The sequence below is a fragment of the Macaca mulatta genome, chromosome 5 (genome assembly GCF_049350105.2).
Source record: "Macaca mulatta isolate MMU2019108-1 chromosome 5, T2T-MMU8v2.0, whole genome shotgun sequence".
NCBI lineage: Eukaryota > Metazoa > Chordata > Mammalia > Primates > Cercopithecidae > Macaca > Macaca mulatta.
Genome location: NC_133410.1, coordinates 160,245,359 through 160,267,460, shown reverse-complemented (window position 1 = coordinate 160,267,460; position 22,102 = coordinate 160,245,359). Strand labels below are relative to the sequence as shown.

The 22,102-nt window shown below is 44.3% G+C and overlaps 1 protein-coding gene across 3 annotated transcripts in view; it reads right to left on the bottom strand.

Annotated features, from left to right (window-relative positions):
- Window positions 1-586: 586 nt before the first annotated feature.
- FHIP1A (FHF complex subunit HOOK interacting protein 1A) overlaps window positions 587-22,102 on the bottom strand; it is a 265,000-nt gene continuing 243,484 nt past the window's right edge. For all 3 annotated transcript variants that reach the window (XM_015139343.3, XM_078002365.1, XM_015139347.3), the window contains 5 exons: window positions 18,575-18,765; window positions 14,737-15,873; window positions 8,917-9,095; window positions 8,462-8,600; window positions 587-2,870 (listed from right to left, as the gene is read on the bottom strand). In XM_015139343.3, coding sequence (XP_014994829.3) covers window positions 2,617-2,870; window positions 8,462-8,600; window positions 8,917-9,095; window positions 14,737-15,873; window positions 18,575-18,765 — 1,900 coding nt within the window. In that variant the 3' untranslated portion in view covers window positions 587-2,616. The remainder of the gene's footprint in view (window positions 2,871-8,461; window positions 8,601-8,916; window positions 9,096-14,736; window positions 15,874-18,574; window positions 18,766-22,102) is intronic.

Below are 22,102 nucleotides of genomic sequence, written 5' to 3'. Positions count from 1 at the left end.
TATTGTGTGAGTTTGCTGCCAGCACCCCAGCATGGGAAGTTAAATTCTCCTGCCTGTCACTGCATACACCAGTCATCTCTGTCGTCATTTAAAGTAAGTCTACTTCAGGCTGGGCCCAGTGGCTCACACCTGTAATCCCAGCACTTCGGGAGGCCAAGGCGGGATGATCGCTTGAGCCCAGGACTTTAAGACCAGCCTGGGCAACATGGTGAAACCCCATCTCTACAAACTATAGCAAAAAGTTAGCTGGGTGTGGTGGCACGTTCCTTTATTCCCAGCTACTCAGGAGGCTGAGGTGGGAGGATCACTTGAGCCCAGGAGGTGGAGGATACAGTGAGCTGTGATCACACCACTCCACTCTAGCCCAGGCAGCGCAAGACCCTGTCTCAAAAAAACAAAATCATTAAGTTTATTTCAGTACCTATTGAAAAAAACAGTAAGACGCACAAAATCAATCTTTTCCCAAAGGAAACCTTCCACAAAGGGGACCATGGTATTCTACCAATGCAGAAATATGGATTCAAGACGAATCAACACCACCACCAGATAATGGAGAGAGGTGTAAATCAAACCACGAAGCTAAAGAATTCCATTTCCAGATGTGGCGTTAAGATTTTATGACTTTGTAAGTCCAAACAAGAAGATAAATACTTGTGCAAAAACAAAGTTAGAGTATAACAAATTACAGCCGCACTTCCATCTTCAACTATTCCTCTTTCTCTATCTTAAGCTACCTTCTTTTCTAATGGAGACTTGTGGGCTGTGCAAATACAAACAGACATCAGGAAGCCAGGAGCAGGTCAGTCTGCTGTGCCTCATCCCTTCTGGCTGCTGCACCACAGCTGAGCAAACCATTTGTCAAGACAAACAGAAATGTACGGTGAGTAGGAATCTTTGGTGTCTTGCTTGGACTATGAAACACGAAAGCAAGGCTGGCTCCCAACAGCTCACCCTGCCCAGGTCAGGTCTCCTGTTGTCATTTCACAGGCCAGCTCTCAATTTCTCATTTGCTCAATACAAAGCTGTTTCAAGATTCCTGAAGCACAAAAGGGCCTCCACTGCTCCACAGCATCACAGGTGTGGTTCCTTCCTCCACTGCCCTGCCTGTGCATGAGGGGCCTGATGAAGACTGAACCAGTGCTCCGGAGGCACAACCAACAGACCTGTGGCTGCCCTCGGGGCTCCACAGAGACGCCCACAAAGCACAGAGAGAGCCGAGGCTTCCAATTTCCCTCCACACCGGCAGGCTCACGTCCGTTACTTGCTTCTCACCTGCAGAACTGGGCCCAAAATAGAGGGGAGTGGAATTTGATATCCATAAAAATCAGTTGTTTATGGTCTCATTTTCAGCTCACAATTATTCTGTGTTTTCCGCTCTTGGTGGTGGTTTAACATGGCTGGGCTCTAAGTATAATCCTGCCTCTTGGAGCAGGCTGCAGAGCAGCAGAGGGTTACTCATACAACATGGTGGGGCCTTCTAATGAACCCCATTACTCAGAAGGCAGCATTTCCATGCAGAGTGAGTCACCAGCAGGCACTTGGCTTTGCAGGGCTCCAGGTGACCTGTTTGCATTTACATCCAAGATCCCGAAGTGGGTTGTACAGTTCCTGTTTCTCTACAAAGTGCAGCTTATTAGCAAAAGCGAATAGAATTTTAAATAATGACCAGTGTTTTTACAGGCTACATTTAGTTTATCTCCCCATCCCACCCAGCTTACCCTCCCTGAAAAAACCCACTATGAAATGGCTTCACAAGTTAATCAGTTTGTTTTTATAAAACACTTATAAAAATAATGATGGCTGTCTTCTTACATACATATGTGAGACCATACTTTCTTCATCTGATAAAACTAAAAACCAAAGTAACAGTTTGCATAGGTATACTTAATTTTGTGCAAATCTTACTAAAATAAGGCCATCTTTAGTGTTTAGATAGTGTCATGCTGATTAAAGTAAGCCCTCAAGAAATAAGAAAAATTCTCTGCATTCCAAATTCTCTCCAAGGACATCCGACTTCCCAGGCAGAGAGCTGAGACCAGTGGCTCTGCTGGCACCATAAGGCAACACACGTCCTGGAAGTAAAATCCAAAGGGACAGATGATATGTGCTTTCGTGATGGAGGCAGGAGGGGCTCCGTCTTTATTCTTCCTTTATAAAACAGAGGCCAAAATGCAGGAGGCAACAGGACCATCCGCGCAGTTGCAGGTGTACAGTCTTCCTGCGGTGCTGCTGCTGAACAGCTGGGATTCTGACATGGGGCACTTCCGGACATCACTGAACCCCAATATTGCTTGGTGTGATCTGAGCTGCAAGATGAATCACTCAAAGGGATAGGAGAATGACACCCAAAAAATATAAGGAGGAAAAAACGGAGCAAAGAAAACTGCCATGGGAGCAACCAGCTAATGAGACTTACATTCTATATATAACATAAGGTGGAAAGGCCCGGCTAGAGAGAGAGAGGAAAGATACAGAAAATTCCCCTCCCCACAAATCAAGTATTGTCAGGAAACATTAAAGTAGAAATCTTTGTAAGCAGCTTTGCATTTAACATTCAGACAAGACATTAAACCTTACAAAACAAGAACCTCTATTTTTTTTAAAAAAAAAAAAAAGCTAACAACAGGAGTCCTCAAAGTCACCCAGTATCTTGTAGCACAGAATGGAGTGTTCCTGGGCCAAGGCTGCCAACTCCTTCAGGAACTCTGGGAAGAGGGCAGCAGCCAGCATGGGGTTCCTCACCGGCAGGGGCAGGTTAGGGGGTGCCTCAGCCACCTTGGTTCGGTGGGTCAGGAAGGGCTGAAGCACTCTTGGAGGTCCATCCAAAAGGTTCTTGCCACTTCCTGTCCTGGAAGCCTCCTGAATGGGATCTGAAAGCAGAAAGAAGACCATGATGGCGTCCCTCCATAGCCTTCCCATCCACCCTCTTCAGTGGAGCATGTGTTTGGGGGCAGAGTTGCTGGAGAGTATCTAGTCATGAGTGCAGTTCCTATACTGGACTAAATCCTGAAGATGCAGCCCTTGTGCACTCCAAGACACACATATTTGCCCAACAGATATCCTCCAGCATATAGCATGTGATATGAGACTTTCACCCAAAATTCCTTCTAAGAACTTCACGCAGAAATCATGGAAAGAATATAGGTTTGTCAAGAACCCTCCATGCCAGAATATGGAAATGGGGAAAACTGACAAAGGCATCTCCTGTCACTGGCTTATTAAGGGGCGATGAGTAGCCCCACCTGCTCTCCCAGCCTCCAATGCTGGGATGACTGTTCTCCCTTTGCCGGTGAAGCCCTGACAGCACAGCATAGCTCCAGCAGGGAGGCTGGGTGAGCTGGGTCACTCCAAGCTCTCTGCAGCGGGTGCTCCAGCCTCTCAGGCTCCCCAGTGACCTCCAGTCTTCTTCTGGCTGGGACCGCCAACGTTTTACATAAAAGGAGAGCAGAAGATTCCTTGAGATCAGCAGAAATAATGGAAGGGAAGTTGGGTGCTGGTAAGACCAGAGTAAGAACTTCCTGCAACCATGGGGAATTAATAGTATCAAATGGCTTAGAAGCCTACATTGAAGGAGGGTTGCCAAGGGTTTCCATCTCAATTTCAATAACATAGGCCTAAGATGAGTTCAAACTTTAACATATCCAAGTGATTTGCATTTTCTTATCAAACTACTTTTTACTAATTAAAATGGTTCAACTTCCCTATTTGATTCCTGAACATCACCAGCCCTCATATATTTGTAGGAATTATTTATGCCTTCCTCTGCCCCCTACCCAAACAATCTCATTACTCCTTATAAATCATTACATTCAAGTTCTTCATTATTTTGGCTGCTTCTTAGAATTCAGTACCATTTTTCAACACTCTTCTCAGAGTGTTGCTTAACTACAGTACTAAAAATTCTTGACATTTATAATACTTTCCACATCTCACTACTATAGTCTTTAGTGCTAAAAAAAAAAAAAACTTCCACTTTCCTGCTTTAAATATCCTTTTAGATTAAGACTTATCACAGCTTTAATGCCATAAAGAACTGGAAAAGTTGCTGAGAATCTGTCTTCTGCTACCTTTCAGCAGAAATTCATGCCCCGGCAACAGAGTGAGCACAAAAGTGTTGATATCACTGAGGTACATGTCAACCTTGGAGAGCACTCCTTCTCATCCCCAACCATAGCTCAGGCCCTGTCACTCTCCAAAGCACCCAGCAAAGCTCACAAAGGAAGCTGGCCTGCATTCCAGTGGTGAATGGGACACTGTGGACACTACTCCCAGACCGAGACCTGCACTGCTCATGCTGGTTCCTCCACCTGGAATTCCCTGCCCCATTTCTCTGCTCACCTAAATCTTACTAGCCTTAGAGGCATTATTAGTATAGTGGTTAAGACCACAGAGTCTGCCACTTGCTGGCTGACTTCAGGCAAGTTGCTTTACCTCTCTGTACTTCGATTTCCTCACCTGCCAAAAGCTCATAGAGTTGTTATAAGGATTAAATGAGTCAATAGGTATAAAGTACACAGGGATCTCTGAATGGGTATCAGCTACCACATCATCCTCATTAGTACAGTTGCCACCAAGTTCACAATGAATTTCCAGTTTCCTGCCCCCAGAATTCATTCCTATAGTCTTTATGCCTTCCTCTGCCCTCTACCCAAACAGTCTCATTCTAGCCTCCTCCCCATGTTATTGACCAACTAAGGCCTGCACTGCCCTTCAGCCTCACATTGTTTATGTTTTATCTCCTCTACTAGACTCCAACCTTTCTCAGGGCTGAGCCCTATCGCTAACATGTCTTTAGCAACCCCTAACACACTAACTATATTCATAGTAGGAGCTAATAAATATTTGCTGAATGAATGAGTGAAAGAACTGATCTCATCAGTCTTCCCTACTCCTGATGCTCCCTACAGCTGCTCATATTCCTCATCTCCCCATTCTCCTTCAAATTCATTCATTCTCTTCTCCCCTAAAAAGGGGTTTTGTGATTCATTTATCTAGCTTGAGCTATGAATAAAAAGTGTCATTGCTAAGGCTCATTTACTCAGTATGAATCTAAGAATCAGAACTGTCTTCACTAACGAAGACAGGAGAATACCCAGTGAGGGAGACCAGGGGCTGGCCAGGAGATCCATAGCACAATTCCATCAGCGGCTGCAGCATGTTGACCCGGGCTCCCCTCCGAGGTCTTGGCCTTTCAGTGTGTCACCAAGCACCATCAAATTCTCCATTCAAAAGCAAGCAGACCCGAGTTATGGTCCCTACCTGGCCACCAGCTCATCACAGAATGTCTCAGTTTCCATCTCTGTAAACTGGGGACATTACCTACCTGATCTCCCTTCTAGAATTAGTGCCCAGTAAAAGAGCTCTGAACATAAGTAAATACAGTGAACTGTTACTCTGTGGTTTGGAAAGTATTTGAGTAGAAAGAGAAAGGCCTGGCAAATGGCTGAATCTCAGAGACCAACAGCCTCAAGAATAATAATGTGGAACTGGGAACAGGACATCCGCTTGCTCTGCAGCAGCGGCCACACAGACTTTTACTGCTGTTGGAAGCATTAGTGAGAAGGCTCGTTTTTCACGGGGCTGCCAGGAGGCGAAGGGAATGCAGGGCCTGCATGATGGAGCAGCTCTGGCTGCAGGCGCCTGAGTTACGCCCCTCATAAAAGGGTCCAACAAGCATGCACGAGCACCTGAAGAAAAAGGCAGGGCGGAGGGAAGTATAAATAAATGTCAGAATTAGGAATGGCTTCTGAAATGTTGCTCTGGGTCTGAAAAGCTGCAACGGAAGGTTTTCAAGACTAATACTGGGAAGATTTCAGAAGTGAGGAGAGAGATACGTTATGTGTTCATCTCCCCGGCAGCAGTATTAGGCAAAGGGCAGAGCACGCAGACACTTGGACCACCAAATATTTGGCCCATTACCATAATTCTTCATTGTAAACTGCTCTGCATCCCAGTGAGAACAGGCCTCCCAGATTTGAATCATTTATGGGAAATCACGTCACAGTAAATGCTTCAGAAGTCAGCTTTGTATAAGGGGACAGGAAACTCTCATTCTGTCAGTTAAAGATGCTTTAAGTGGGGAAAGAGTATGACTTGGCTAACCTGGAAAAGTTAGAAAGTTAATCTAAAAAAACTCAAGTGAAAGAAAAGTGTTATATCCAGAGAGAAGATTCTTACAGGTCAAAGCCCTGGAGTGTCACAGACCTTGCTTAAGGAGCATGGAACCCAGCTAACTAATTTGACAACCTTAGGCAGTGAGAACAAGTTCCCCAGGCATATATTTTGCAATCATGGCCTCCAGATACTCTGAAACCAGGACAAGCCCAAGGTGTGAGTGACCCTCACCCTTTCCCTGAATGTGGGGGTTAAGGCTCAGTGTACCCTGAGTATCTAGTGTACCTCAGTGTATCTAGGTTGGTCAGTGTGTACACTCGTCTCTGAATTAGCTAAGATGGGCTCAGGCACTTGAGTTTCACGATCCTGGCTGAATACCCTGGACCTCTAATTTTGGCTTCCTTGATGAAAATGAAGCTAATGGTACCTTTTTTGCCCTTTTCAGAGTGCTATTTGATAATGAAAATTGACCACCTGAGAAAGCACCTTATAAACTGTAAAATACAATGAAGACTAGGCCTTGTCTAGGAGGCTACAGAATGCCCACAACTTGCTGCAGCTCTTCCCATCAAGCGGTAGGGTTTTTGCTCCATTCTTCAATCTGCGCTGGCCCTGTGTCTTGCTTTGGCCAACAGAATGCTGCAGAATGGACCTTACATAAGCTCTGAGTCTGAGCCTCTAAAGATTCCTATGCTTCTGCTCTCACTCTTGGAACCCTATTAACTGTGACATGGACTAGCCTGGGCTACTCTGCCGGATGGTTAGGAACACCCCCATCACCCTCATCACTCCAGCCAACAGCCACGGATGTGAGTGAGGCCATCCTAGACATCCAGCCACCCACTGATGGCAGCCACACAAGCGAGTCCAGGCAAAATCACCCTGGCCCAGATCAGCAAAACACCCAGATGACCACACAGATTCATAAGCAATCATAAATGGCCTTGTGCTAAGCCAATGGGTTTTTGCAGTGGTTTATTATACTGGCAACTGGTGCACCTTCTCTCGCGGGGTGGGTGGCAGCAACATGCGCCCTGTTCAGGAGGAACACAGCTCACACACTGACCACCCGTGTGTCTAAGGAGGCCACGTGGCACCTGAAGTCCACCTTCCCACAGAGGTGCCAGGGCCTCTCCCTCCATGAACGCCTTTGCCTGCTCTTCTCAAAGTCCAACAGCCTGAAGCCCAACTCCTCACTTTACCAGTGGCACATGGCCTACCTTTCTTTCAAACCCTACCTTGCAGTACCCTAAGGGCTCATCACAACCCAAGTTCTGGCTTCAGCTAGAAAGCACCTAAGAGATGGAGAACAAATCCTTCATTGAAAAGTCAAGGGACATTGGGCCTGTGAGGTAAAGCGAACAAGATCAAATAGCTGCACAGGGGCAGCGTCAGGCCTTCAGAGTTCTGGGTTCTTTTCAGCTTCTTTGAAAGGTGGAACAATCGCCCTGAGTTTCATTTCCGCCACTCACTGCCAGTCTTGTTTCTGATCACTTGCCTTTGGCCCAGGACCAAGAGCCTTACTCTCTCCATTGTTCATCTGCCACAAAGAAGCCTGATTGGTCTGTGTGTGGAAAAGTAAAAGCCAGTGCAATATGTGGCATTCCTACTTTGCTCCTACCAAGGGCTAAGTCACAGCTCAGGGGACAATGGTCAGCAAATCGGTCCAACCAGAGCTTAGATAAGGTAAAGCAGCAGTGGTGCTCCCGGGCCTGGCCAGCCATTCTCAGTGCTCCTACTAGCACCGACCCATCCCCTGCCCCCACCCCTCACTCTGCCAGGGCCCTGGCCTAACGCCTCCTCTAGAGGTCATAAAAAGGCACTCTGAGAGGTTTTAGGCTGAGCATAAACTTTACTTCTCACAGTCCAAACCGTTTTTTTGTTTTGTTTTTTGTTTTACCTCCTAGGGCCCTAAAGCACACTTATTTTTGGCCCAAGAGCCTCTGAAAACATAATAAAGAGAACACATGCCCTCCTCAGGAAGGGGCTGCCCAAAAAAATGGCTCGGAGAGTGCACATAATGCCTCTTTCTGGCCCATGTGTGCTGTGTGATTTATTCTAGCCTGATAATACCCTACACGTTAGCTCCTTCCAGGCACCACTCTCAGTTAAAAGACCAAATCCCCTCTAGACCCTCCACAGAGGAAACAGGCCAGGTGTGAGCAGGGGAGACCTTTCTTTAGGATTAAGAATGTGAAGAGGTGGTTCCTCCCTGTTGCATAAAAATGAAAATATCTGAATGCTTCTAGGATCCAGAAGCCAGTGCAGCGTCTGTGAACTGAGGCCAGTAGGCTAGGGACGTGGAGGAGGAATTTAAGGAGGGGCACTGTGGAGAAACCTGGCTTACCTTTGGTTAGTGCCGCAGGGGTCATATCAGACATGTCCACACGGAAGAGCAGGTATTGCTGGGCTTGTATGAGGAGTCCTGGGAAGTCTCTCTCTACAGAGGCAAACTGTTCAATCTTGTTTTTCACAGATGCAAGGACCTGTCAAAACAGCATTACTGATGTTAATGCCTCACCATGAAATTCCACTCTCAGTTATCAATATATCTTGCAGGTACAACCCTCATTATGGAAACTATTATGATGTTAGACATTGGCTCATTTTTAACCGCCTGGGTGTTCTGCGTAGGGCACCCTCAAAACATCGAACTAAATGAAGCTCTACAGTTTGTTTAGAATAAACTACACAGTGAGCTTAATAGGACAGGGAAGGAAAGCAAATGAATTAGAGCAGAGATGCCCTACAAACTAGCACCCACAAAATCAACAGGTATGGATGTAGGCTCAGCTAACATACCTGATAGAGAGAGCGGACGCTTGGCTGGAAGACCATGTTGGTGTTGAGCAGAAAGGAGCGCAGGAGTGGCTGGGGGTAGCTGGCTAGCTGAGTAATGATCCCAATAAGCAGCAAATTAACATGTAAAGAGTTCTCCAGCATGTTCTCCAGCTTTGACAGGACCACGCTGATGAATGGGCCTGCAGGAAGAACATAAGGCTTCAGGGCTGGCTGGGCTCACACGGATGCCTTTCCCTGACAACGGCAGAACCACTGGTGCCACAGCTCCCAAACCACCACGGGCCTGCAGGTGCAAGCCAGACAGCAAATACGGCCAAGTTTTCTCCTGCCTTGAGACCAAAACAGAAAACAAACCACCACGGCAAAAAGAAAACAGAAAAATAGGCATGGCTACTGACATTTTGACTCCATGAGCAGTTTTGATACTTATTAAAATTATCACAGACCTAAAAAAAAAAAAAAACAAATAATTTAACTTTTTAAAATTAAAATATGCTTTTCTACATTGTTCCTGTATTTCTTGGGGCTGCCAGTGCTTAACACATGACAGCCATCATCTCATGATGCACAGACTGTATGGACTGTAGCATTTCATGTAAGCACCAGAGGCCATTGAAAGTCCTAGTAACGAAACATCTGTGTAAAGAACACCAAAAATGCACAAACTATGTTTACCAAATAGCAACACTGAGAACAGGGGTTGTCTATCCTGAACAAGCACACTGAGAAAAATTTGGTTTTGTCAAGTGTCGTAATGTGGAACAATAAAAAAAAAAATGGGTGAGAGGTGGAGGAGTGCCTGGTTATAACCTTAGCAACTCAGTAACCACACCTGAATTTTCAGAGGAGAGAGAAAAGGGTGTCAGTTTGGGGAGATATAGTTCGCCGTGTCACAGATTTCTTAAAAAAGAAAATCCGTATGACTACAAAAGCAGTCATTGAAAAAAAGCAGTTAAAAAAATTAGTCGTACAAAAGCAGTCCATTAAAAAAAAATAGGCAAAAAGAAGTTTCTGCTACTTTGGGTCACTAGAAAATTAATATGCTTTGAGTTCACTGAGGGCAGGGAACACCAAAAATAAATCTGGCATTAATAAACTTACTTGAAGATACTTTAAATTTTTACCATAAAAGTGTTCTGTTAAACACAATGAGAATTTTGCATTTCCCTTGGTGGAGCTACTGATGATGCTACTAAACCATGACATGTTTATAACAAAAGCACACATCCCTTGATAAATAAGCCATGCCTCATGAAGATGTCACCAACATTAACAAAAACATACTTTATCACAAGATGCTTCATTCAGAAGCCCTGGTAGCATAAGAGAGTAAAACCCTTTGCAAGGAACAGAAGCTCTGTGTGTAGAATGGGAACACCAAACCGAAACCTTTACCACACAGGGGAGGAAGAGGGTAACTGCAATATCTCTGTCTCCAGGAACACCGAGGATGTCTCTAAGGGATCTCAACACAAGAGGCACCATCCCCTCACGTGTGGCATTTAGCCTCAACTTCCCCATCCTTGGGATGGGAGGCAGAGGTCTTTAGTCACTTTCCATGACATAAGAGGTCAATGAACTCTTCAGATAGAGACTCTTTGGAGATGCTTACAAACAACTGGGAGACTTTGCCAAACACATTTGGAAACTCTGGATAGGGACCCCAGTTTGAAAGCAATGAATGGTTTTCCCATAAAGAACCCCAGAAATGTCAATGGTAACTCTCAAGGCATCGCAACACAATTCTGGCTTTCCAGGTAGATCTAGAGGGGGAAGGCTGCTGTCTTCAGCTTCCTCTCTCTTGCTCCCCTACAGTCCCTGGCTCAGCATCTATTTCCTTCCAGATGGAGCAAAAGCAGGTGAATTAAGACATACTTAGGTGGCCAGAGTCTTCTGTAAAACATATGACCCTAAAATGATCCCTCAACTTCTCTTCCCCAGTCCCAGACTGTGCCTGGCCACATCCAGCCATCCTACAAACTCTAAACTGCTGACCATGCAGTGACCAGGGGAGACCATCCACAGGACATCACTACTATAAGGGGTGAGGTGAAGTGGGAGGGTTCCCACAAGCTTGAATCCCATGCCCTGTGGAGAGGAAGATGATGTCATCATTGACCTATGTGAATGACAGACTATTATTAGGTCAAGGCCAGTAGACTGTAATGATACAAATGGAGTCCACTTTGACATTATAATTAGTGTCCGCTAATTAAATGACTCATCACTTGGGTGTGTGCAATAAAAAATGTGTTAAAACTTTCAAATTCCTACTTTATTCTTAGTTTCTAGCACTACCAAAAAAAAAAAAAATCCCTGCTTAACAAAAAGTGCGTAGGGGGATCTGGTAAGCAGCCGAAAATCGAAAGACTCAGCACAATTCAGGAAGCTGCAGGTATGTCTGGAAGACAGCGGTTTTATTTTCTTCCCACATCTCCTAGGAGCACACATAGACTCCCCGCCTCACAAAGTATTACATTCTTCAAAGTCACTGAGACTATTTCCACTGTGCCTCCTGTCATCCACTCACCGCTCTCCCCTGTTCCCCTGCCTCCATCGAACCTGCACCCTCTTCCTGCACTTCCCCTGTCCAAGAATGGAGCAGCCGTCGATTCTGTGCCTCCACTCAGCAAATTCTACCCTGGACATATCTCCTGATGTGGACCTGAAGCTCCACCTCCCCTGCTCCGCTGCCTGAGGTCAGTCTCATTTCTGGTCTGGACTCCAGCAACAGTATTTCTATGTTAATAGAGATTTAATTTAATTATTATTGAAAACAGTTATTAAGCACATCCTATCTGCCAGGCAGTGTGCTGAGCACTTTTCATGTATCAACTCACTCAAGATTCAAAACAACCCTAGGAAGTATATTTATTATTTATCCCCATTTAAAGAGGAGGCAGAATGCTAAGTGAACCCACCTTTGAATAATAGAATTTTAATTCGCACCACCTGTTCCAGTGCTCTTACCCAACACATTATCTTGCCTGCCAAGGAGAGAGAGAGAGAGAGAGAGAGAGAGAGGCAGAAAGAGAGAGACAGAGAGAGACCTAGCATTTTTAACAATACACCCTGGAGACCACACCTCGTATCAACACATACAGAGCTCATCTCAGGACCACAAAACATTAGATTGCCAGGGTGTTGCACAAGCAAGTCAGTCTCCCACCGGTGGGTATTTGGGTTGTTTCCAGTCTTCTTCTATTCCAAACAATGCTGCAATGAACATCCTTGTATGTACACCTCAGCATACAGTGTGAATACAGCTCTGAGGACATTCCTAGAAACAGAATTACTAGATAAAGGCACTGGCACATTCTGAATTCTGACACGGCAATAAGGGTGTCTCACTTGTTTTTCCTGGCACCAACTTCTCCCCACTCCAGTGCTCAGCACACACTCCTACCAAAGCTGGCCTTTTCAGATCCAGTCACATCATTCCTCAACTTTATACTCCAGGGGCTTCTTCAGTGACAGGGCACAAGGTTTCCATCCCTCAGCTTGGCCCAAAGGCCCTCCATAAGCTGGCACCAACCAAGCTTTCTGCCTTTCTCTCCCACCTCCCCACCCCACATAAACCATGCGGTCACACCCCACAGGCTGGCAGGCTCTTCAGTCTCCTCCTGCTGTCTCCTCTGTCTGGACTATCATTCTCACCTGCTTTCACCTGGGGACTTCCTTGCACTGTCCATCCTGCTCCTCTGTGAGGCCAGTCCCACTCCCCTCACTGGGTTCCCACTGGATTGGCATATGACAACTAATCATGCATTTCCCACTAAGAGAGTACACTTCTTTGTTGGAGTCTCCTCTGAAAGTCTGTGAATTCCTCTAATGTTGTGTCCTTATTTCCTAGCATAGCACCTGCCAAATATCAGGGGATCAATAAAAGATTGCTGAACACATGAATAAATAAAATTAGACAAATGGAATGCTTTGATTTTGCTGGGAAGTGAACTCATTCCAGTGGAAATCAGATGCCCTGGAGAGAAGAAGTTAAGCCTAATGCTACAGAACACACTCAGAAGTTCAGAAACTATAAAGCAGACATACATGGGAAGAGAGATGTTTCCTAAAGCTGTGTACAGGGTTCTAAAGAGGAAAAAGGAAGGTTTTAGTGACAATTACCTGTATGTATCAAAGAGCTTGCAGTATGTTTTGTCAGTTCTCAGGTGTATTATATGTAAAATATTGATGTTATTTAATTGGTTGTTGGATTTGCTTTTTTTTTTTTTTTTTTTTTTTTTTACCTTGCCCTGAGCTATACTTTCTTTCCTCTATTTGCACATTTCCCAGGAATGAAGCTCCTCTGTAAGAAAGCTGGAATTCTAAAGAATAATCTTCATGGCCATGGGTAGTCCGGATGTCCTACGAGAAGGCAAGCTGTGACATGCCAAGTTACTGCTGCCCTTTCCCTCCAAGTGAACTCTTCCAGCTCCCCCTTCCCTGTCCCCCTTATCAACTGGGAAAAGTGAGATTATCTAATCCATTTTACTTATGATTGACTGACTGATTGAATTTTAATTAAAACTCATTCACACTGAAACGTTATCTCAACTAGAACCGCAAGCCCTTAATTGTGGAATTAAAAGCTTTCTTCCTGTATATACAAATCTTCAGGCATCAGTAAATAGATGAATATTGGAGGAGGAGGCTGGAAAAGCTCCTTGAAATCACATAAGCCTACTTGGCTGGCTGGACCAGAAGGCAATCTGTTATCATCTATTTTGGGTTACTCCAAGAGGTAGGAGCACAGTCCCTCCTCACCAAGCTTCTCCAGGAGTCATAAAGGAGTCATAAAATGAATAATGACCTCCCAGTATCTCATTCAGTCCTCACAGGAGCAAATGGAAGGCCTGGGATGCTAAGGCCACATGCTGCTAAATGCTAGAGCCAGGACTCAACCCCTGGCCTGGCTCCAAGACCACTGTCGCCCTCCGTTGCTACTATCTTCCAGCCCCTCTCCTTGCTACCTAAACACCATCCAGTGGTCCCACCCTGGCCCTCCCTGGGCTTAGTATGCCATCTCATCTATGGCGATTCCCATTGCACCATGATTTGTAAATGCAGATTTTGTTGGCTAATATTTAATGATGTTTTCTATCATAGGTCTTCACCCCAACCTGCCTATCTGTAAATCCTACCCTATCCCTTTACCTCTTGCAAGATTTCTACCTGTGGCTGGTGGTGTATCATTGAACACACACACTCTTTCAAAGCGCTCTTAGTTGATGTGGGTCCACTCCACTTATTTTTGGATAAAGATTTTGTGATTCTCTGAAATGAGCTCCCAGGCAAAGGCACAGCTAACCCCGATGCCTCTGATGTGTGCACAGCTACTGTCACCCAACAAGGACTCTGAGCATCTATTCTGTGCTCTGTTCACTCTTCCAGTGCTAGAGATAGAGCTCCACCCTCACAGAGCATGCATTCTACTCGGGGAGACAGTCATTTGTTAAAAATAAATGTAAATAAGTGCTAAGGAGAAAAATAAGTTAGTTACACTAGAATAAATGAAGTCATTAAATAAGAAGTCTGGATTCTTGTGTGGTTTAATCAGTCCTACTATTTTAACACTGACATATCAAAAGAAGTTACTAAGTAATAAAATCTAACCCCTAGCTTGAGAAATAAATAAGATAATCATTGCAAGAACGGCAAAATAAAAATAAAGTCACCCCTCTTTGCTCTTGACAAAAATATTTTCAGCCCTCTGTTAGACAAACCGATCATATTCCTTACCTTTGCCTACCTTACTTTCCTGTTCCAATACATACAAGTACTTTCAAAAGCAGAAACCACAAAACAATGTAAGATGGTCACCTGTGAATGGGGTGCTTTGAGTCCTCACGGGATGGCGACTGGCAAAGGCAGCCTCCTCTCTCCCCACAAACGGGGAAAGCACAGTCTCTACAGCAGGTGTCTCCGCTATAAAAGAGTCAAAGTCATCCTCCTCCTCTTCTAGCTCCTTCTTCCCCTCCTCCTCCTTTTCTCCTTTGCTCTCTTCTTCCTTCCCTTCTTCCTCCTTAGTGAGAAGCAAGGGATCAGGTGTGGGGAAATTCTGTTCCATCAAGCCCTCGGCGCTGGAATCCAGCTCTTTAATGATTTGGTCATACTGGGCAATGAGATCCTCGCTCTCCGGGTTGGCGGCTGTCAGGTTAGAGCTGTCCTCTGCCTCAGGGGCAGGGGATGCTAACTCTGAGTTGGATTCTGTGGCTGCTTCAGGTTCCCTCTCTTGCTTTGGCTCCATGGGCTCACTGTGAAATGGGTCTGAATTGTCCCTATTGCACTCCTCCTCTGAATCTGTTGCTGGCTGGGTGCTGAGGAGGGAGCCGTTGTTGATGGAAACACTCTGAATTTCAGCCTGGGCTTCAGCTGGTGGTCTAGCAGCTTCCTCCTGAGAATCCTTCACGTCCTCAGAGTCCTTCTCAGCACACAGCCTGTATACCATCACATCATCCTGAAAGTCTGACTCTTCTATGTAGGACCCTTTGAAGAGCAGGATGGCATTCTTCTTCATCTCCTGGATGTGTTTTGGGGGATCAATGGGTGCTGGGGGGCGTGAAACCTCCAGATCATCATAAGGCCCAGGGGAGCCCATGTCAGCCCCTGAGGAGATTCCAGTGTCATAGCTGTCATCCCATTCCAGCTCTGTCTGGCTCTTGTCCTTTCTGGGAGCTAGCTGAGCTCCCGTCTTCCTGGGGAGTTGTTGCGGGAGCCCGAACACAGGGCAGGCCGAGCTCACACTGCCCTCCTCCGTCAGACCCTGGAGAAACGTCTCAGGGTCGGGGGAGTCGCCATCATACAGGGCGGACCAGACACGGCAGTCCCTCATGCAGCGGAGGATGTTGGTGTGGGCCTCCCACAGGTACTGCAGGTAGCTGATGTCCAAGGCTTTCCCATACTCCACAATGCAGGCTGACTGGGAGAACGCTTCAGGGAATGGCCACTCCACAGGTCCTGCACAGGAGGCAGAGGTCCATTAGAACAAGGGAGGTGTGGGGACAAAGGTAGTGGATGGGGGTGTGATCCATTTAGGCTAAGACTGTGTCTTGCCAGCTACTTTGGGTCTAATTATATCTGATTAAACAACCTCTGAATAATATGGTTAGACTGTAAGAAGGAAAGATTAATAATAGAAACTCTACCCTCACAGAAGATAGAAAACCAATGTAGCCAATCAATAGTGGCTATAGCCAATGGAAATCTATTATCTGGTACGAGTCATTAGAGAAAGAAGAGCTGATGATAGCAATCTCTCAGGTTGTTGAGAGGATTAAATTAGGTAATACACCTGATATAGTACCTGCCACAGAGTAATAACCTTAAAGTTTTTTACTTTGAATCTAAAGTGGAAGGCTGATAATCCATGAATTTGAGAACCAGACTTTTTGTAGAAAAATCCTGGGTTTTTAGAAAAGCCTATTAACTCATTCTGCCTTCCTGGGGACTATCGAGGATGCTGATATTATCAAATGGTCTCTTAAAGTAAAATCATATTCACTACAAAAGTCATTTTAACCTAAGAATGCTGCTCATGTTACTATGACTGCCTTTGATGTTAAAAGTTCCAACTTCACTACTGAAATAGCTGTGAAAATATCTTCCTATAAGTTTACATTTTCCCTCAAAAGAAAAAGACTGAGGGAAAAATATATAGTCTATCATTTCTTAAACATCTAGTATGATGCAGGTGCTTTATCAATGCTATCTAAGTTAATTCTCCCAATGATCCTGTATGGTAGATATTATTTTCTCCATTTTCAGATAAAGAAATTGAGGCTCAGAGATGAAAGAATGCCCAACCCAAATTGTGGAAGAGCCACAATTCAAGCACAGGCAATTTCACACCGACCTCCATTCTTACTTCAGTGCCACATCTTTGCAAGCCTCACGTCTCTTCATGCTCTAAATCTCTACCAGACTGGGTCAGAATTGAGCCTTTAAGAATACCCATTTCCAGGGCATTAGGGTAGACATAATTCACATTTTACAGCTCTACTGCTAAAACGTTAGTGTTTATCTCTTATCTATGTTATGTAAAAATACATCAAATACTACTACTAGCAATATTTATTGTGCACTTACTACATGCCAGGCAATCTTCTAAGAGCTTTACATGTCTTCACTTGCTTTCCTGAGAATAACCCTTTGAAGTAGGTACTATTTTACAGATAAGAAAAAAAAATTAGAAAACTTAAGTAATTTGCCCAAGAAAGTAGTAGAACCAAGACACAGAACCAAGATGCAGAACCTGAATCTTGGCCCTGCTACTTTCTTGGGAAAATTATCTGCCCCTGTACAGTAATTACTCTGGCTAGCTAGCTAGCTATGTCACCACACATCCATTAGGGCATTTATCTGCTGTAAGGCAATTCCAGGGGCAGGAGAGTAGAAAGAACATGGAATCTGGAACCAGAGAACCTACTTAGCTGTATAACCATGAACAAGTCAATTCCTCTCTGAGTTTGTTTATTCATCTGTAAAATGGGAATACTACCTTCTTCAAAGCATTAAAAGTGATCACACAGAGAAAGAAGTTGGCAGGTTATGGAGAATCATAGGTTTAACTTGAATTTTGAATTCTGAGGCAAGGCTAGCCACAGAATCATTCTTGAAAAAACTTTCATAGTAAATTTAGAAAAGACATCAATTTTTAAATATGTTTTTAAAACAATTTTTAGGTATGAAAATACAAAATATCCATACTAACCTGCCTAATAGGAAAATACAATTAAATTACATAAATTGCTAATTTCCATGCATCTTTATATAAAGACAAAGAATCAGTAAGACAACCTTAATTTCTACAAATTACATTAATATCAAACATACTGACATTTTCTTAGTCAAGTAACCCAGCTTTTAAATACACTTTATCTAAGAAAATTATAGCTGGGTGGACAGAATGACATTGTTGGCACGGATATCAGAATACAAACTGGAAACGCTTGACTCAACACCAGGACTGGGGATTTCCTAGTGGTCACAGGACATGCAGAAAGTTCCTGAATTGAAACAGCCATATGACCATCAAAGATACACAAATGCCCCCTTGCTCCAGCTGCCTGCCAGAGAGCCAAGGTTGACAGAGATGGCCATTTCAATTTTGCTTGTATGAGGGGAACCATAGCTGGCAAATAGCACCGAGCATCATAACCCCTGTAAAGTGTTTATGGCAGCCTTCCTCATTAGGTCAATCAAATGCATGCGATTCCGCTGTTATATCACAAATTTCAAGTTTTATAGTCATATACAATAATACGTAAATCCTTATGACAGATTTCTATAAGTGGCTCATTTTAGAAATTAAAATAAGGGCTGATTCTGTCTCAGTAATAGCCATCTCCACACCTCTCACCCCTGTCTTGTTTCCGAAGACAAGCTAGCACACGTTTTCACATTTTGACTCTGAGGATCCCACTAGAAAGTCCACATAAAATAAAGATCTGGCAACACTACGTAATGTCTGGGCACGTCAATGAACACTGATTACAACGTGTCCATAACTCCTTACAAAGCAGAAAAGGATCCCAACTAGTCATTCATAAAAGAAATGGGACCCACTACATAATTCCCTGTCCACCCAAAGGGACACACATCCCAAGGCGAGATGAAATGGCATCCTTTGGTTTAAAGATCATCACTAGCGAGTTCCTACCTGAAGTGTCATGCATACACTTCGACCAGAGAATATAATCCCTCTCTTGGTTCCCCAGCGTCAGAGTGATCCCGCTGGAGCAGCAGACAGGAGTCAAGGCAAGCAGCTTGGCCGCAGAAACAGAGTAACAGTCTCTCTCCTTCACAGCCCACCTCTGACTCAGCATCATGTGATTGCAGGGGATCAGATACCTAGAATGACAAAAAGAACCAGCGTTTGGTCTCTGCAATGTCTTGAACCATTACTGGGACTAACTAAACCATAACAGGGACTCCTTGTGGCCAGGGGCAGACTCATCCTCTCCCAGCTCTCAACTGATCATCTCATCAGCCACCAGGGTTTACTCCCTAGCTTAATTTCTTCTGAAAGAACATCCTCTTTACAAAGTACTTAATGTTCTCTACAATTTAGTCTCCAGGAACTTCTGCATCTCTTAAATGATCCCTCTTCACTTCCATGCCTTTGTGCCCACTGTCACCTTTACCTGGCCTGAGATTTCCCCTTTTCTCTGCCTGACCAATGCCTTTCATTCTACAAAGTCCAGCTTCAGTGTCACCTTCTTTGAGAGGGAGCTAATCCCTCCCTCCACTATGCTCATGGGCCTCTATTAAGCACTATTACCTTGTATCACGATTACTTCAGTGTCTACCTCCTCAATATAATGTGCTACCACAGCAAGGAGTTGCTTCGATCATTTCTCTTATAATCCCAGAAACTCTGGCTCATCGCAGGCACTGAATGGCAACAGCAAACAACCACTCCATAGTGTAAACATTTTCTTTACATTCTCACGGGTGACCAGGAGAAAATATAATGGAAAATGACTCATTGAGGATCACTGGGCCCCATTTCACACAAAACACTTTTGGTTGGTGATCAAAAGCATCTTAGTATCATTATGAACCTGGGGACAAGAAAACCTGAGCAACCATTTCTGACACACCTGGAGCACATCAGTGGGCTTCATGGCTAGAATAAAGTGTGTTTAAATGACTTCTTTTCTTAACAGGGCAAAAAAACATACTGCTTATTTAAACAAAATGGAGCAAATGGGATAAAGAACTTATAGCCAGAGCCCAGCATCACATACGTGTGCAGGAGCCAATTACAGATGAGCCCAAGCCCTTATGCGAACAATCACAACCCTTCAATCAGCCAGCATGTTTTTACTTCGGTATTCGGCATTTGAGAAAGAAGCAGTGCAGAGAAAAACAAGATAAGATTAAGCTTTTCATTAAAAAAAGATAAAAAGTACGACTTTCAGGACATGTCTTCAGGCCTGTAAACATTCAACCATCTCCCACACCTCCTGCTGATCCAAATGAGGAAAACCTAAGTTGATATTCACAACTAATCCACCGCAAGAACCAGAGTCAGAGAGGGAAGAAAGATTCCGTTCTCTTTGTGCTACTTGATACTGAAGGTTTTAATAATACTTTCCAGGTATGATATGGCAAACTTGCCACTTAACCTTCAGTTCTCAGAAAAGGCAAACCATCTAGGTAAGGCGGTCCTCATCCCCTCCTCCCACTGTCCCCATGGGCAGATATATATTGTAAACCTGCTATCAGTAAGAACCAGACACACCCTGCAGGTCTGATGTGGTGGCATCTGTTTTCATAAGTGCAGTTTCATGAAAGTAGAAGGTTACAAGAACAAAAAGGAAAGTACGGAACAGGAGGCAAGCCTGTTCTGATTCTTGGTTTAGTTTTGGGGAATTTAGCAATGAGGAAAAATGGATGTTGCAGGCAGAAAATAAAGGAGCTCTTTTCCACAAGGATATCTGTGAGTAGAGACGCTCTGGTAACCAGAAATAACACAGGAGAGAGAAGCATTCTCCCACCTCTGTGTGAACCTGCCAGCTGTGAACAAAGCACAGCTGGAACCCAGTGGGCACCCAGAGAAGGCGATGCTGCTCTAGCACCACAGGAAGGTGCCGGGGTGCACAGCAGGAACAGGGGCAGCGGGTTGGGGGGTGGGAAGGGAAGGTAGCAGCAACGAAAGGGATCGGAGCAGGAGAGGGGACCATGGCTGATGCTGCTGTGGCAACCATGGTGGGAGATTTGTTCATGCATATATGTAAGACTCCTCATTTGGGGGTGGGGTACAATGCCTCATACCGGCAATCCCAGCATTTTGGGAAGCTAAGGTGGGAGGACTGCTTGAGGCCAAGAGTTCAAAACCAGCCTGAGCAACACAGCAAGATCCTGTTTCTATAAAACATAGAAGAGTTAGCCGAGTGTAGTGGTGTGCACCTGTAGTCCCAGCTAGTCGGGAGGCTGAGGTGGGAGGATCACTTGAGCCCAGGATGTAGAGGCTGCAGTGTGCAATGACTACACCACTGCACTCCAGCCTGGGGGACAGAGTGAGATCCTGTCTCTAAAAAACAAAAACAGAGAAACAAAAAAGATTTCTCACTTGGTGATCCCTAGAAGTGATGGGTGATACTTTTGTGTTAGGTTGGGGGTTTAGGGGCGGGTCCAAGGTTTTCTATGAGGTGGCTGGGGTCAGAGCTGGAAAAACCTGTCCTGTAGCCATTGATGTGAACTCTTCCCATAGGCTGGTGAGGCCTAGAGAAATTCCGATTACACAGGATTTATTGTATCCTTATTTTGGTCATTAATTATTTAAGAAATAAACTGCTTCGATGCTTTTATATACTGCTGGAACAGCAATGACTGCTTATGGCTCAAACTAAGCATATTTTATGATTTAAGTTGATATTCATAGATTTTTATTCTTTGAAGTATTAAAAATGGAACACTGGATCAAAGCTAATAAAGCTATTTATCAAATATCACCAGTGGGTGGCTTGAAACTATATTAGAACAAAGACTTATTGGGGAATTGCAACTTTACAAATACATGCTTTCAGTAGAAACTAAAAATTTTCTTCTGAATAGATCAAATCAACAGAGATCCCCTATTGGTTGAAAGAAAGAGTCTACGAAACAGGAAATGGGGAGTGTATTCAAATGAATAGCCCAGGGTATTCTGAATGGTGGTTCTCAGAGGTCATTATATTAAGTTCAATAAGCCAGGCACACAAAGACAAATATCGCATGTTCTCACTCATACGTGGGAGCTACAAAACTGAATCTCACAGAAGTAGGGAGCAGAATGGTGGTTACAGAGGCTGGGAAGGGAAGGCGGAAGAAGTTAGTTAAGGGGTACAAAAATACAGCTACACAGAGTGCTAGTATTTAATAGTACAGTAGAGAAGTTACAGTTGACAATAATTTATTGTATATTTCAAAATAGATAGAAGAAAATAATTGTAATGTTCCCAACGCAAAGCAAAGATAAATGTTTGACATGATAGATACCCTAATGATACCGATTTGATTATTACACAGTGCACACATGCATCAAAATATCATGTGTACCCCAAAAATATGTGCAACTATTATACATCAATTTTCAAAAGAAAAGAAAAAAAGCAGTGGTTCTGCTGTATCTTTAAAATGAAGGATCATCCCAGAAGAAAGAATAGAAAAAAAAGACCGTGCCCCTCTGTCTGTCTTTTCA